The sequence below is a fragment of the Momordica charantia genome (genome assembly GCF_013281855.1).
Source record: "Momordica charantia cultivar OHB3-1 chromosome 5 unlocalized genomic scaffold, Mcharantia_2.0 BLBB01000005.1, whole genome shotgun sequence".
NCBI classification, from domain to species: domain Eukaryota; kingdom Viridiplantae; phylum Streptophyta; class Magnoliopsida; order Cucurbitales; family Cucurbitaceae; genus Momordica; species Momordica charantia.
The window spans coordinates 5,800,849-5,814,918 of NW_028275163.1; the positions used below are offsets into that span (position 1 = coordinate 5,800,849).

At 31.6% G+C, this 14,070-nt stretch overlaps 1 protein-coding gene across 1 annotated transcript; it reads left to right on the forward strand.

Annotated features, from left to right (window-relative positions):
• Positions 1 to 10,212: 10,212 nt before the first annotated feature.
• Positions 10,213 to 11,772, forward strand: LOC111009429 (MLP-like protein 43). The gene is made up of 2 exons (XM_022282507.2): positions 10,213 to 10,471; positions 11,287 to 11,772. The coding sequence occupies exons 1-2, from the start codon at positions 10,282 to 10,284 to the stop codon at positions 11,565 to 11,567; spliced, it is 471 nt and encodes a 156-aa protein (XP_022138199.2). The 5' UTR covers positions 10,213 to 10,281; the 3' UTR covers positions 11,568 to 11,772.
• The last annotated feature ends 2,298 nt before the right edge of the window (positions 11,773 to 14,070 follow it).

A 14,070-nucleotide genomic window follows, 5' to 3' on the forward strand; every position in this document is an offset into this window, starting at 1 on the left:
AAATAATAATAAATATTCAAAATATGAAAATTTTAGAAAGAGAAGAATAAATTTTGTAGAAAGAAAATTAGAAATAAAGAAAAATTTAGAGTGAGAAATGAATTTTTAGAAATAAATACGAGAAAGAAAAAAAATTGATATTAGAAAAAAATCAGATTTTAAAAAACACAAATATGTTTTTTATTTTTATTTTTTAAATTTAAATAGAATTTCAAAATGACTTATGAAAAACAAAAAACAAAAAATTAAATTGGTTATCAAATGTTTTTATAAATCTAAAAACCAAAGGACAATTATTGTAAAACGATTGCAAAGTGATCCCAATCAATCAATTACTTTAGAAGAATATTCTTCTTCCAGAAACGATATAAAACTAATTTGATGTTGTTTTCATTTAATTCTCTTTCGTTTTTAGTTTTCTGTTTTCAAAAATAATATCTTCTTCCTCTCAATTTATTTAGCAAGTGTTTTTCATGCACCTTCTCTTTCTCTTTTCTCTTTTATTGGAGCAATTTCATTCACCCTTCTTAAAAATATATATTTGAATTAATTCTTCGCCTTTTTTTAAGCCTTCTTTTATGTTTTAAGGATTTTAAACGTTCTTAAAAGTAGGTAACAGAATAAAGAAAAATGTATATAATGAACATAAGGTTGATAAGCTAAATTTTAAAAAATCGAAAACAAAAATAAAAACGGTTATCAAATGGATCGTGATTACAAAGATTTAGTAAATAGTTGTAGATGGTTGATGAGATATATTTAGTTGAAAAGAAACAAAAATCGACTATTCTCGAATATCTTTAGATCAGCAGTTCATCTTCGAGATGACATTAGAGTATCTAAATCAACCTTTTTTGTATTTACAATATATCACACATCTCTCTAAACTAAATACTTTTACTTATCCTCCTAATCGTGTATTGTTTCTCGTAATACTTTTTCAATGAGATTGTGTGGTATTTTCTTTCCAAAAAACCATTGCATCAAACTATATCAGTTCAAAAATGAACAGGTGATTCTCATATTCAAACAAATAACAGTAGATCATCAACACCAAAATTATAGCAACCTTAATGACAGCAATAACTAGGCAACATATATCGGCTGGCTTTTTCTTTACAAATGCTGGCCAATTACAGCCCATTATTGATGTTATTTTCTCCCTGCCGTTGGAGTGATTTTTTCCAAAATCAGATATTGTGGAAGCCTTTCCTTATATTCATTGGATTTATTCCCTTGATTGCATAGCAATTATATCAGTCATTTACTTTCTTTTTCTTCATGTTTCCTACGTGCTAGATAAATTGTTTGTGTAACTAATGATTCTGTAACAAAAATTTCAGTGCTTGGAGTGTGAATATACCTGCGATTTCTTTTCAATTTTTTCATGGTATTAGAGCTTAGCACGTAGGTGAAGAAGAATCCGACTCCAATTTGCTTTCCAGCACCCTTTCACATGGCCAAAACTGAAATTGCTCTTACAATTCAATCTTTCCACCAATGTTCTAGCCTAATTTCTATCAAACTTAGCACCAGAAACTATTTGTTGTGGAAATCTCAAGTCCTTCCACTTGTGAGAAGTCTTGGAGTTGATAATCACTTGATCAATGATGGTCCACCTAATGCAGAAATAACCAACAATGATAATGGATTGCTAACCTCTTGGTTACTTGGAATCGTTTCAGAGGAAGTCCTTGCAATGATTGAAGGTTTGGAATCAGCCCACCAGGTATGGAAATCTTCAGAGGAACACTCCTTGCAATTACAAAAGAAAATGAAATTCATATAAGTGAGTCTTTGCATTGCCTTAAAAAGGGAAATATGTCTCTTGAAGATTATATCAAGAAATTTAAAGCCCTGTGTGATAAGTTAGCTGCAATGAAGAAACCAATGGATGAGTAAGCAAGGTATTTACGTTAGCACGAGGATTGGAAAATCAGTATAAGGAATTTAGGACAGCCATGTTATCAAAGGCTCCCTATCCCACATTTAACCAATTTATTTTAGCATTGAAAGCACATCAACAGATGAACAATGTTGAAGCTGAAGACGTAAAAATCTCACTCCCTGATGCAAATCAAGCATATTTTAGCCAAAGAGGGAGAGGAAGAGGAAGAGGAGGACATTTTTAATTCTAAAGGAAGAGGAAGAGGGAGAAGCTCTGCACCTACACATACTACTCCATTTGGTTTTTCCTCACCCAATTATGTCTCCTCTGGCTCTGGAAAAATACAACATTTTACACCTCAAGATCCAAATGAAGGTAAAATCATATCCTGTCAAATATGTGGCAAAGCTAACCATACAGCTTTGAAGTGTTGGAACGGGTTTGATCATTCATACCAACATGAAGAAATTCCAAAAGCCCTTGCTGCACTAACAAAAGTTGGAGATCCAAACTTGTATGCAGATTCTGCTGCCACTTCTCACATTGTTAATGATTTAGGTAAGGTATCTACCTCTTATATGTATAAAGGTCAAGAAAATTTATTTGTAGGCAATGGAGAAGATCTGGAAATAACTCATATTGGCCAAGGAAAATTAAATACCTTTGATAATGATTTAGAGTTAAGAAATGTCCTAGTTGTTCCTAATATAAAAAAGAATCTTATATCTGTTAGCAAGCTTACACATGACAATGATTGTTCAATTTTGTTTGACTCAAATGATTTTTTTGTGAAGAACAAACACGCACAATTATTAGCCAAGGGAATTAAGAAAGAAGGTCTATATGCATTGGAACCACAAAGAACTCCTGCTGCAAGTGTTTGCTGCTACAAATTTGAATAAACAGTCTTACTCTTTATGGCACAAACGTTTAGGCCACCTAAATGAAGCTGTTGTTAAACAACTTAGTAACAAATATTTGATTTCTGTCTCTTATTGGAAACAAAAGACTACTATTTGTGAAGTTTGTCAACTAAGCAAAAGTTGCAAATTACCTTTTACTTTTAGTAATGAATTGAGTTTATTTCCTTTTGATAAAGTACATTGCGATCTATGGGGACCTTCCCCTACTCTTTCATGCAAAAGGTTTAAGTATTATGCAAGTTTTATAGATGATCATTCTAGATTCACATGGTTATTTCCATTAAAAAGAAAATATGAGTTATATGAATGTTTCTTTAAATTTCAAACTATGGTTGAAACACAATTTGAAAGAAAAATTAAAGTGTTTCAAACAAATGGTGGAGGAGAGTTTACTTTATTGAAGCTCAAACAACTCATGGAGAAAAGTGGGACTCATCATCAAATGTCTTACCCTCACACTCCACAATAAAATGGTGTAGCTGAAAGGAAGCATAGGCATATAGTAGAAACGAGTTTGGCTTTACTTTTCCAAGCTAATATGCCTCTTAAGTATTGGGTAGATAGCTTTCTAACGGCTGTTTTTCTAATAAATAGAATGACATCTTCCTCTTTAAATATGAAAACTCCATTTGAAACTCTATTTCATAAGAATCCTAACTACAACAACTTAAAAGTTTTTGGATGTAGGTGATATCCTTATTTGAAAAATCAAAACAAAGAAAACTTATCCGTGTGTGTTTGTTTGTTATACTACTTCTCATAATGGATATAGATGCTTAGATCCTGAAACAAACAAAATATACATCTCAAGGCATGTTATATTTGATGAAGAATTACTTCCCTTTACTATTTCGTCAATAACCAAGTCTCATGAATGTCAATCCCTAGATATCACTAGTTTTGCAGAGACTGTTGATTGGCACCAGCCCACTGCACCAACTGCAAACCAATCTCTTGAATCAACCTCAAAAGACGCTGAGCATAATAAAAAGACCATGATGATTTGGGAGAGGTAGATGATAATAATGGACAAGTAAACCATCAATCCCAGCAAGTTGAAATTAGAAACATTGATGAACAACATTTCCCTCAACTTCATGCTTCAATACAAGAACAAATAAGAAATTGCAGTGACCTTCCTCATTCCACTGGTTTCACATTGGAAACACAAAATATTGATCCATTTTCTTCCTTACCTGATATTAGTGATTCTTTATTTGTTGATCTAACTTTTGGTGATGCAGATACTTCTCTAAATGCAGCTGCTTTCCCCAATATTTGTAATCAAAATCAGTCAATGGATTCCACTCAAATTGAAGAGCCTACAAATACCATCCGAAATCCTTTGACATCTGAGCAACAATCATCTATTCATCCAATTATTACTAGGCTAAAATCTAAGGAACAAGCTGCAAATGGAAAACATCAGCAAATCTCCCTACTAAGTGCAGTCCAAGTAGGTGAACCAAAGAACTTCAAAATTGCTCTTAAATTACCTATTTGGATAATGACAATGGAGGAAGAGCTACAAGCACTCTATGACAATAACACATGGGAACTTGTAAGTAAACCAGAAAACACAAATATCGTGGGATGCAAATGAATTTTTAAAACAAAATTCAAGGAAGACGCTCAATTGGTGGCTCAAGGATATTCACAAGTGGTTGGACTTGACTACACAGGAACTTTCAGGCCAGTTGTAAAACCAACCACCATTCGATTTGCTCTTGCACTTGCAGCCTCTTACAATTGGGATCTCAGACAATTGGATGTGAAAAACGCCTTCCTTCATGGACACCTCAACGAAAATGTCTATATGACGCAACCACCAACTTTTTCGGACCCTACTTTTCTTTATTATGTTTGCAAACTAAACAAGGCTATCTATGGACTCAAACAAGCCCCTAGAACTTGGTTTGATAGGCTCTCTCATTTCTTACTACACATAGGATTCACTTGCAACAAATCTGATCCATCTTTCTTCGTAGTACAATTATTACTCTCATGTTGATTTATGTGGATGATATTATAGTCACAGGGAATAACTCAAACTTTGTCAAGAATCTTATTGAACAACTTGGCACAGAATTTGCTATCAAGGATCTAGGCCAACTTCATTATTTTCTTGGCATTGAAGTTCATCATGTCCAAGATGGTTATCACATTACTCAAAGCAAGTATATAAAAAATATACTTATGAAGTCAGAAATGATAGATGCATCTCCTATCTCTACTCCTTTGGCAATAAGCCAAAATCATACTCCCAAGGATGAAGAATATGTTGATCCTACTTTCTATAGGAGTTTGGTTGGATCACTTCAATATCTCACCCTCGCTAGGCCCGACATTGTCCATGCGATCAACAAAACCTGTCAACATATGCAACAACCTCAATTGAAGCATCTAAGGGAAGTAAAACGAGTACTTAGATATCTCAAAAAGACTTTGCATCATGTAATTACTTTCTTTAAAAATAGCTCAATCAATTTATATGCATTTTGTGATGCAGATTGGGGTGGATGTCCAGTTACACGAAGGAGCACCTCTGGATATTGTGTATTCGTTGGCGCTAATCTCATTTCATTGTCCTCAAAGAAGCAACCAACAGTCTCTAGATCAAGTTCAGAAGCAGAATATCGAACAATGGCTAATGCAACAGCCAAACTCACATAGATTACATTCCTTTTCTGCGAGCTAGGATTGCCTCCACTCAAACCACCAGAATTATATTGTGACAACATGAATGCAATTCACATGTCCAGCAATCCAGTGTTTCATGATAGGTCCAAACATATTGAGCTTGAATACCATTTTGTCCAAGAAAAAGTAGCGTTAGGATCCTTGGTAACACGATATGTTCCTTCACACAATCAACTTGCCGACATTTTTAGTTAAACCTCTCGCAAAAGCTACCTTTCATGAATTATCAAGCAAATTTGGAGTTCGCGAAATCCCTACCTCCAGTTTGAGAAAGGATGTAAAAGATCAACAAAATACACTTCCTCATATTCAAACAAATAACAGTAGACCATCGACACCAAAATTATAGCAACCTTAATGACAACAATAACTAGGCAACACAGGCTGGCTTTTTCTTTACAATGTTGGCCAATTACAGCGCATTATTGATGTTATTTTCTCCCAGTCGCTGGAGTGATTTTTTCCAAAATCATGCTGATATTGTGGAAGTCTTTCCTTATATTCATTGGATTTATTCCCTTGATTGCATAGCAATTATATCAGTCATTGAAATGACTGATACTTTCCTTTTCTTCATATTTCCTACGTGCTAGATAAATTGTTTGTGTAACTAACGATTCTGTAACAAAAATTTCAGTGCTTGGAGTGTGAATATACGTGTGATTTTCTTTTCAATTTTTTCAGTGATTAAATTCAAACTGATCTTTTGAAGAAAATCAGGTGATTCTTCACAAAAATAAATAAATAAATAAAACAACAAATCACTCCAAATTCAGCCAAAATAAAGTACTCCATATCAAGCTAATATAGAAAAACTTTATAATTAAAAAGAAAAAACTACATAGAAATTGCCTAAAAAAATATCAAACACAAGCAAACGAATTGATACTCAGAGAAATAGTCGTGTACAACCGAAAACGTCAAAATTAACCACAATTCTTAAAAAGGAAAAAAGAGTCAACTAATTTAATATATTAATTTTACAATTTACTTAACTTCATGGTTACGTTTGGTGGAGTTAAAACTTTATAGTAGTCAAATTTATGATATATATATAATAAAGTATGTTATTGTGAATCTATTACAAATAAAAGGCCGAATATGTGCTTTAGTCCCAAATGTTGGGGTGCTTTTCCATTTAATCTTGATTTCTTACAAAGTTAAAAAGTTTTAATTTAGCCTCTCATTATCGTTGGTTGGTAAAATTGATTGATGATAAACTTACCTCGCGTATACTTAATGAATTGGTGGAAATTTAAATACGAAAAAATATCAATAAAAAAAAAGAACACTGAAAATTCTACCAATTTCTTTGAAATTTTGAAAATGAATTAGAAACTTTCTTTTATTCGGAAGACTTTTTTATCCTAAACCTAGACTTCGCCAATTTCGCCAAGTATTTTGCCATGTAAGTTTATCATTGATCAATCTTACATTGGCTGACAGGTAAGGGATTAAATTGAAAAACCTTCTTGAAGAAAAGAAAAAGAGAAAAAAGAAAAAGGTCATGTGAGTGAAAGTTGGACAGCTTAAGACTAAGACTTGCATCGATATATCAGACTACAGCCTCTGTCATAAGGATTAGATGGAGGAGGAAGGCAGCTTTCACTTTCAGTATAAGGTTTGCCTTTGCCTCCTTTACAAGCTGGTTGATCCTTCTTCCGAGCATCATATGATATGTACTTCTTTTGCTGTTCAAGAAACCTCCGACTTATCTCCGACTCCATTAACGTCTCTTCCTCTGCATAGCACTCCGATATCGAACCGTTGCATGGAGTCATCGAGCTACCAACTATGGTGACGGCATTATTGAAACTCAACAGACAACAGGAGGATGAGGACGAGGACGTGGACGAGGCGGTGGGTGTAACAGCATTGGTCATCCTTGGAGCATCCTTTCATGTCTCGGTGTTCTTTTGTTCTTTAGTTAACTCTTTCCTTTTCACCAACCTTATATGAATTGCAAAATGGAAAGAGGAAAAGCCGGCCCCCAAGTAGTGGAAAGTTCTACATTATTCACTTTGTGAAGTTTTGGAAAAAGGAATGGCTGCTTTCAAGTGAATGGAGGAAATTAATTGATCGACAAAATATGGTCTGCCACGTGGACCAATAGAAAAGGACCGCTTCAATCTCCTACTTATCAGTGATCTAATTTGTATCGAGCTACCCAACTCGGTACCAACACTTAGCTTTGAGTATCCGTCGATCTACGTAGCTCGTACCTCTGAGATCACAGATGATAAACCACTAAATGGAACTACCAATAACCATGTAACAAACTGATCTTTTAACGTTATAACAAAATGGTCTCCCTTGAATTTGTGTAAATATCGTACTCAGTCCAGTATTCTATTTGAAACCAACCTACTAACTCAAGTTTTAGATTAATTTTAGTATCTGAGTGTTTATTCATCACGTACGGATGTACTTGCTTAGCTCCCTTAGTATAACTTGACCAAAAAGATTCAACAACTTTATATGAATTGCAAAATGGAAAAACGAAAAGCAAACCCAAGTAGTGGAAAGTTCTCCATTATTGACTTTGTGAAGATTGGAAAAAGAAATGGCTTCTTTCAAGTGAATGGGGAAATTAATTGGCCATGAAAATGACAGTATTTGTTAGTGGCCATTGATGAAAAACGTGGGCTTGGAATGAGGGAGTGTTTTTTTTTTTAAGAAAATAAAAGACACTAGCTATCAAATTACTTGGTATTGGAAAAATATTCTTAAAATAATTAACTTATGAACACCACTTCTAAATATTTAGAGTTGGAAAAGTTTTATATAATATTATTTTATATATACCAAAAGCTTGTACATGTATGTACATAATGGTGACTCTTGATATCAAATCATCGTACAAAAGTATATACTACACGTATTTTATCCCTTTTGAAAGTAAAACCATAGTACAAAAGGTTTTACATCATTGTCTATATAATCGATGTCGTTCTCGAGTTTGACTTCCATATAACCGTAGCAAATTTCTTAGTAATAGGGGAATTTGAAAAAATATAGTACTTTTTATACGAATGAAATTTTAGTTCTTATTACTTGAGGCGTAGTTATAAATTACTTAATAGAGGAGAGGTTATTGGCACCTTAATAGAGAGGAGGGTCAACTTTTTGTTCTAACTTCTAGTCGTCTTTTTTCCTTTTTTTTTTTCTCAGAATTGATGTAGCGGAAGCGCACCTTAATAGAGAGGAGGTCAGCCAACTTTTTGTTTTAGTCGTTTTTTTTTCAGAATTGATGTAGCGTAAGATAGGAGGTCGTCAACTTTTTGTTTTAGTCGTCTTTTTTTTACATAATTGATGTTGTGCAGCTTACGGTAGTGAATTCATAGAACCAATATTTTCATTGTCTAGATTGAGCAACAATGTAACCAGCGCATGGCTCGAATTTAAGACTTCAGTGTAGATGATATTTCAAGGTCCCGAGCACTTTCCAATTTAAAATGTACTTTATTTTAATTATTTTATAGGAAAAAAAAACTATTTGAGCCCTTATCATTTTAACTCTCGTTATAAATTTCATAAGACACCAAACTTTTAATTAAAGAACCCGATATCTAACTTATTATAAGTTGTTTAAAATATATGTCTATATAGACATGCATTTTATTAATTAGATAAATGTATAGAAGAGGTAAGAGATGTGCCTACATCAAGGTTTCTGTTCATTATAGTCATTAAAAAAAAATTAACAGCAAAATTTAAAAATTAAAAGAGAAAAACAAAAACAAACATTCTCTTGAAAACACTTTATTATTTTTATTTTTTTAAAAGGAAACTAAAATAAATGGGAGTAAAAAGATTTCAACCAATTCATTAGAGGAAATATAAAATTCATTGTTGTTATTACTTGTTACTAATTATGCTAGTTTGGAAGAATTTATGATGGGGTGAGTGAAAGGCAAGCCAAAGTGCATCATCTCTTCCACCTCGACATGTCGGCCATCTCTTCTTCTAGTCGTAGTATCCATTTTAAATTATGATGAAATTATATATTTATACACTAAAAATTAAAATGTGAAATCAAATCTCTTTGTTATATCTTATATTATATTATATGATGCATAAACCACATGGTCACATTATTAATTTAACGGATGGATTCAGAATTTTTGTTCACGACAACTATAAAAGAAAAAAAAGTACCTGAGACAATTAATCTCCAAATTATCAACTTCTTTAAACATTGCAAAATTTAAATTTAAATTTAAATATTAAAAAACAATTGGTAAGAAGAGAGAATTAACCTATATCTATTTTAAAACTTTGTTAGGTCCTTAACTTATTTGGAATCCTTACACGATATACCACATTGTTTATTTTTTTCGAAAAAATATTCCTCATACTTCTCAATAAAATTTTCAGTACTTTGACTCTTTAATAGAAGTCTTAATTAGCTCATCTTTCGGAATACATCAAAATAGTTGCTTCTTCTTGGTCGTCCAAATGCACTTTTTATAATTATGTTGTATCACCTCTCTAAATTAAGTACTTTTATTTATCTATCTTAATTTTTTGGTCACATAATTAACAGTATTATAGTATTATAATTATTTACCTATACCTTTAAGTTATAATTGGAAAGTTATTAATGGACAAAAATGTAAAATCCCACACCCAATGGCATCCATTATTACACCATGTGAGAGTAAACCCTCTCTATAAATAAGTCCAAGAGGAGATATTCATGGCATTGCTTTATATTATTCTATCCTTCTTGTCTTAAAAACTCCTAACAACATAAAGCCAAGAAAAACGATGAATAATCTCTGTGGAAAGTTGGCGATGGATGTACCAATCAATGCTTCAGCTTCACAGTTTCATGAAATATTTCACCAAAGACCTCACCATATCTCCAATGTCTCCACCGACAAAATACCAGGCGTGGAGCTTCATGATGGTGAATGGGGAAAAGTTGGCTCTATCGTCTGTTGGAACTACTTTCTCGGTTGGTTTTTTCTCTATTCTAAATTCTTTAACTGTTCGGTAACGTTTATTGTTTATTGTTTTCAGTTTTCTTAAGAAATATATAAGCATTTGAAAACTATTTATGTATCTTTCTGTTGGATTTGTAAGGTGATTGCAAACAAAATCTCACATTGGCTAGAGAAGGGAATGATCATGAGTATATAAGAGAGGGCAATTATCTCCATTGATATGAGGCCTTTTAGGTGAAACCAAAAGCAAAACCGTGAGGACTATGTCCAAAGCGGACAATATCATACAATTGTGGAGATACGTGGGGTACCGTTGTCCTTAACATTTTCTTCCGTAACGATGTGTTTCGCAAGTATAGCAGATTTGTAAATTTAGAATTTGAAATTTTAAGATGAAGAATTATATTAAAAAATATAAAAATTTTGATAAACCTATTAGTTCTGTTATAAATTTATTTTATTTTTATTAAAATTAAAACATGCAAAATATAGTTTCTTATATTATAACGATGTAAAATAAAATATTATATAAAATTCATAACAAAAATGTTAATAAATTAATTAATATTATTTTATATTGAACTAAATATTTAGTTCAAACACTAGTATTCAAATATAATATTAAACACAAGTTAGAACAATTATTTACTTTGCCTTTTCCATTGAATCCATGTTTCCAAATTTCTATTCTTTATCATTAGCCCAGCACACCCCAAGCTTTTTATTTTCTCTGTTTCCGTTTCCAAAGCTTTTCTAACAAAAATAAAAATCTTGTTCTGTCATGTTGGAACCATCCAATTCTATTTTTCTTATATTCCTCGGATAGATGGGAAGAATTCAGTGGCAAAAGATATAGTGGAAGCAGTTGACGAAGAGAAAAATTCCATAACTTTCAAAGTGATCGTGGGGGACCTTTTGAAGGAATTTAAGAGCTTCAAGTTTATAATCCAATGTGTTCCAAAGGAAAAGGGAAGTGTTGTTCATTGGACTTTAGAATACGAGAAACTGCACAGTGAGATTAAAGATTCTCATAGCATGCTTGAGTTTGTTGCTGCTGTCTCTAAAGATATCGATGCTCATCTGATGGAAGTTGCTGCTCAGGCATGATTGAAGAACATTGATTGGGGTTTTACTATATGCTTTTAATTCTATGTTTAAATAATAATGCATGTACTGTGTATATGCACTTGTTATGTTTGGGTCTGTATAATACCATGCTATATATTCCTAAGTTGGAGAATAAATATATGTAAAATATTGTGTATGTACGTTACTCTTGTATGAGGAATGGGAATAAAATTTCTTTAGTTAACTAGTTGTGTCTGCTAAAGCTAATAGCTTTCGGACTACACCTACTATCCTATTTATGCTTCCCTTTTCCATTCTAGTTTAAAAACAAAGCGCTTTCGGAATTAAGCACCTTTCCAATGTTTAATGCAGGCTGATGCGATAGTTTATTCTCTTTAATGCACTACGCTGACTTCGCACTTGACTTAACTTGCCTTTGAGACAGAGTAGAATGACTCTTGAAAATTAATTATTGCTTATTGCCGTTTGAGGTAGAAATCAAATTAAAACTAACGTGGACTCATATAGTTGAATGCATCTTCAAATTAAGATGGGACAAAAGTATACAATAAGGAGCCGTTTGTTTTTTAGGAATGCAGATGTCCGACATCTTCAGATACCTAGAATTTCAGATGTTCGAAATTTTAGATGTCCGACATCTTTACAGGACTATGTTTGTTTCGTAGGAAAATATATAAGAAGGAATGTCCGAGAATATCTGGATAGCCACATTTGTTTTGGAGGATTTACTTAGGGGAATGTTCTAAATTTATATAATGTTCCAAAAATGCCCTTCCGAATATTCATAGAATTTATACATTAATCTAATATAATTTATATTTATATAATAGATTTTCTTAAAATTAATTTATTATTTTAGGTTTTTTTATATTAATTTCGTATATGTATTAATTTTTTGTATGTTATCAGGTAGAGTTCATATTAATATAACTCTTTTAAAAGTAATTAATATTGAATATAAATTTCATTTTCAACTTTAATATTTTTAAAAAAATACAATTATATAATTAATGTTATATGGGTTGAAATTCATTTATCATATTATCAAATTATATGTTTTTAAGAAAAAAAAATACCAAAGGTAAGCTGAACGTTAAAAAAATGTTGCTTTAAAATTTTGTATTCAAGATAATAGATATTATTCATAATAATTCATTCGAAATATTAAAAGTAAATTGAGATATTATATAATTTAATTGAAATTTATTTTATATTGTACATGTAATACATAAATATACTTAATTTCCTATTAATCAATGAGTATATTAATTTATTTAAACTATAAAATTACAAATAAAACCAAAGAAATTTGATAAAAGAGAATATATGAAAAAATAACGAAGGTGTAAAAATGTCAACATAGGATGTCCTGGACATGGGAATCATGGAAACCCATGGTTTCAAAAGGACATCCAAATCGACTCGAATGCCTTCCAAATTGGCATCCTAGGATACCCGGGCATCTTACATTGCCACAAAACAAACGTGGGAATCCAGATGCCCGTCTCACGGGAATCTTGGATTCCACGAAACAAACGGCCCCTAACAGTTTTTATACTCCAACTATTGTGAGGTTGGGGATTGGACCATAATTTTTGGGAAAGTAATAAGTATTTTATTTATTGAACCATGTTCCAATTCACAATAACATGTTAAAATTGTATTCTAGACATGAATTTTCTTTCTTTTCCTTAATGGCCACATAGGATATGTCAACAAAATATCAACAAATTTTATCTTTTTTATAAAATGAACAATATATTTAGGTGCTAACTAGTGAACATTCCTAACCTCCATTAAATGGTATGAGAAAACTATAATTATTTCAATAAAGAGAAAAATAAAACACTCTCGAAGTGATAACCATTTCTGTTTTTGGTTTTTGGCCATATATGTTTGATAACCATTTTTTTGTTTTTGTTTTTAAAAAACAGAAAACAAAACATGTTTGGTAACCATTTTTAGTTTTCTGTTTTTAAAAAGTTAGAAAAATCGAAAATACATATTAGAGAGGAAAAAAATCTATGAAGAGTAAAGATAACAATGATGTGGGTGTGAATGAGCATGCTCTCCCCATTCTCGTGCATAGTGAAAAATTTTAAAATCCCCGTTTCCACCTCTTTCTTCCGTCTGAGAGATGTTCTCAAGAAAAATTATCAAATTTATAATTGTTTGTAATTATTTTTAGAATTTAAAAGTTACAAAAGTGTAATAAATATATATTAATTATTTAAAAAAATAGAATCAGGGACGCGGTCGGAATTACCTAATGTAAGCACATGAAAATACAAGTTTAGAGGGATGTAAATAAACTTTTGGAAGATAAATTTTAGGGAGATAAATAAAAAGATTTAGAAAAAAAATTAGTGAAAGAAAAGTTAAAGACAAAAAGAGAAAATTTTTAGAGAAAAACAGTAAAGTAGAGAGGAAAGGATATGTAAAGAAAAAAAATTAGAAACAAAGAGAAAAATTACAGTTGAAAAAATTTAGAGATAAAAACAAGATTTAAAATATAATTGTT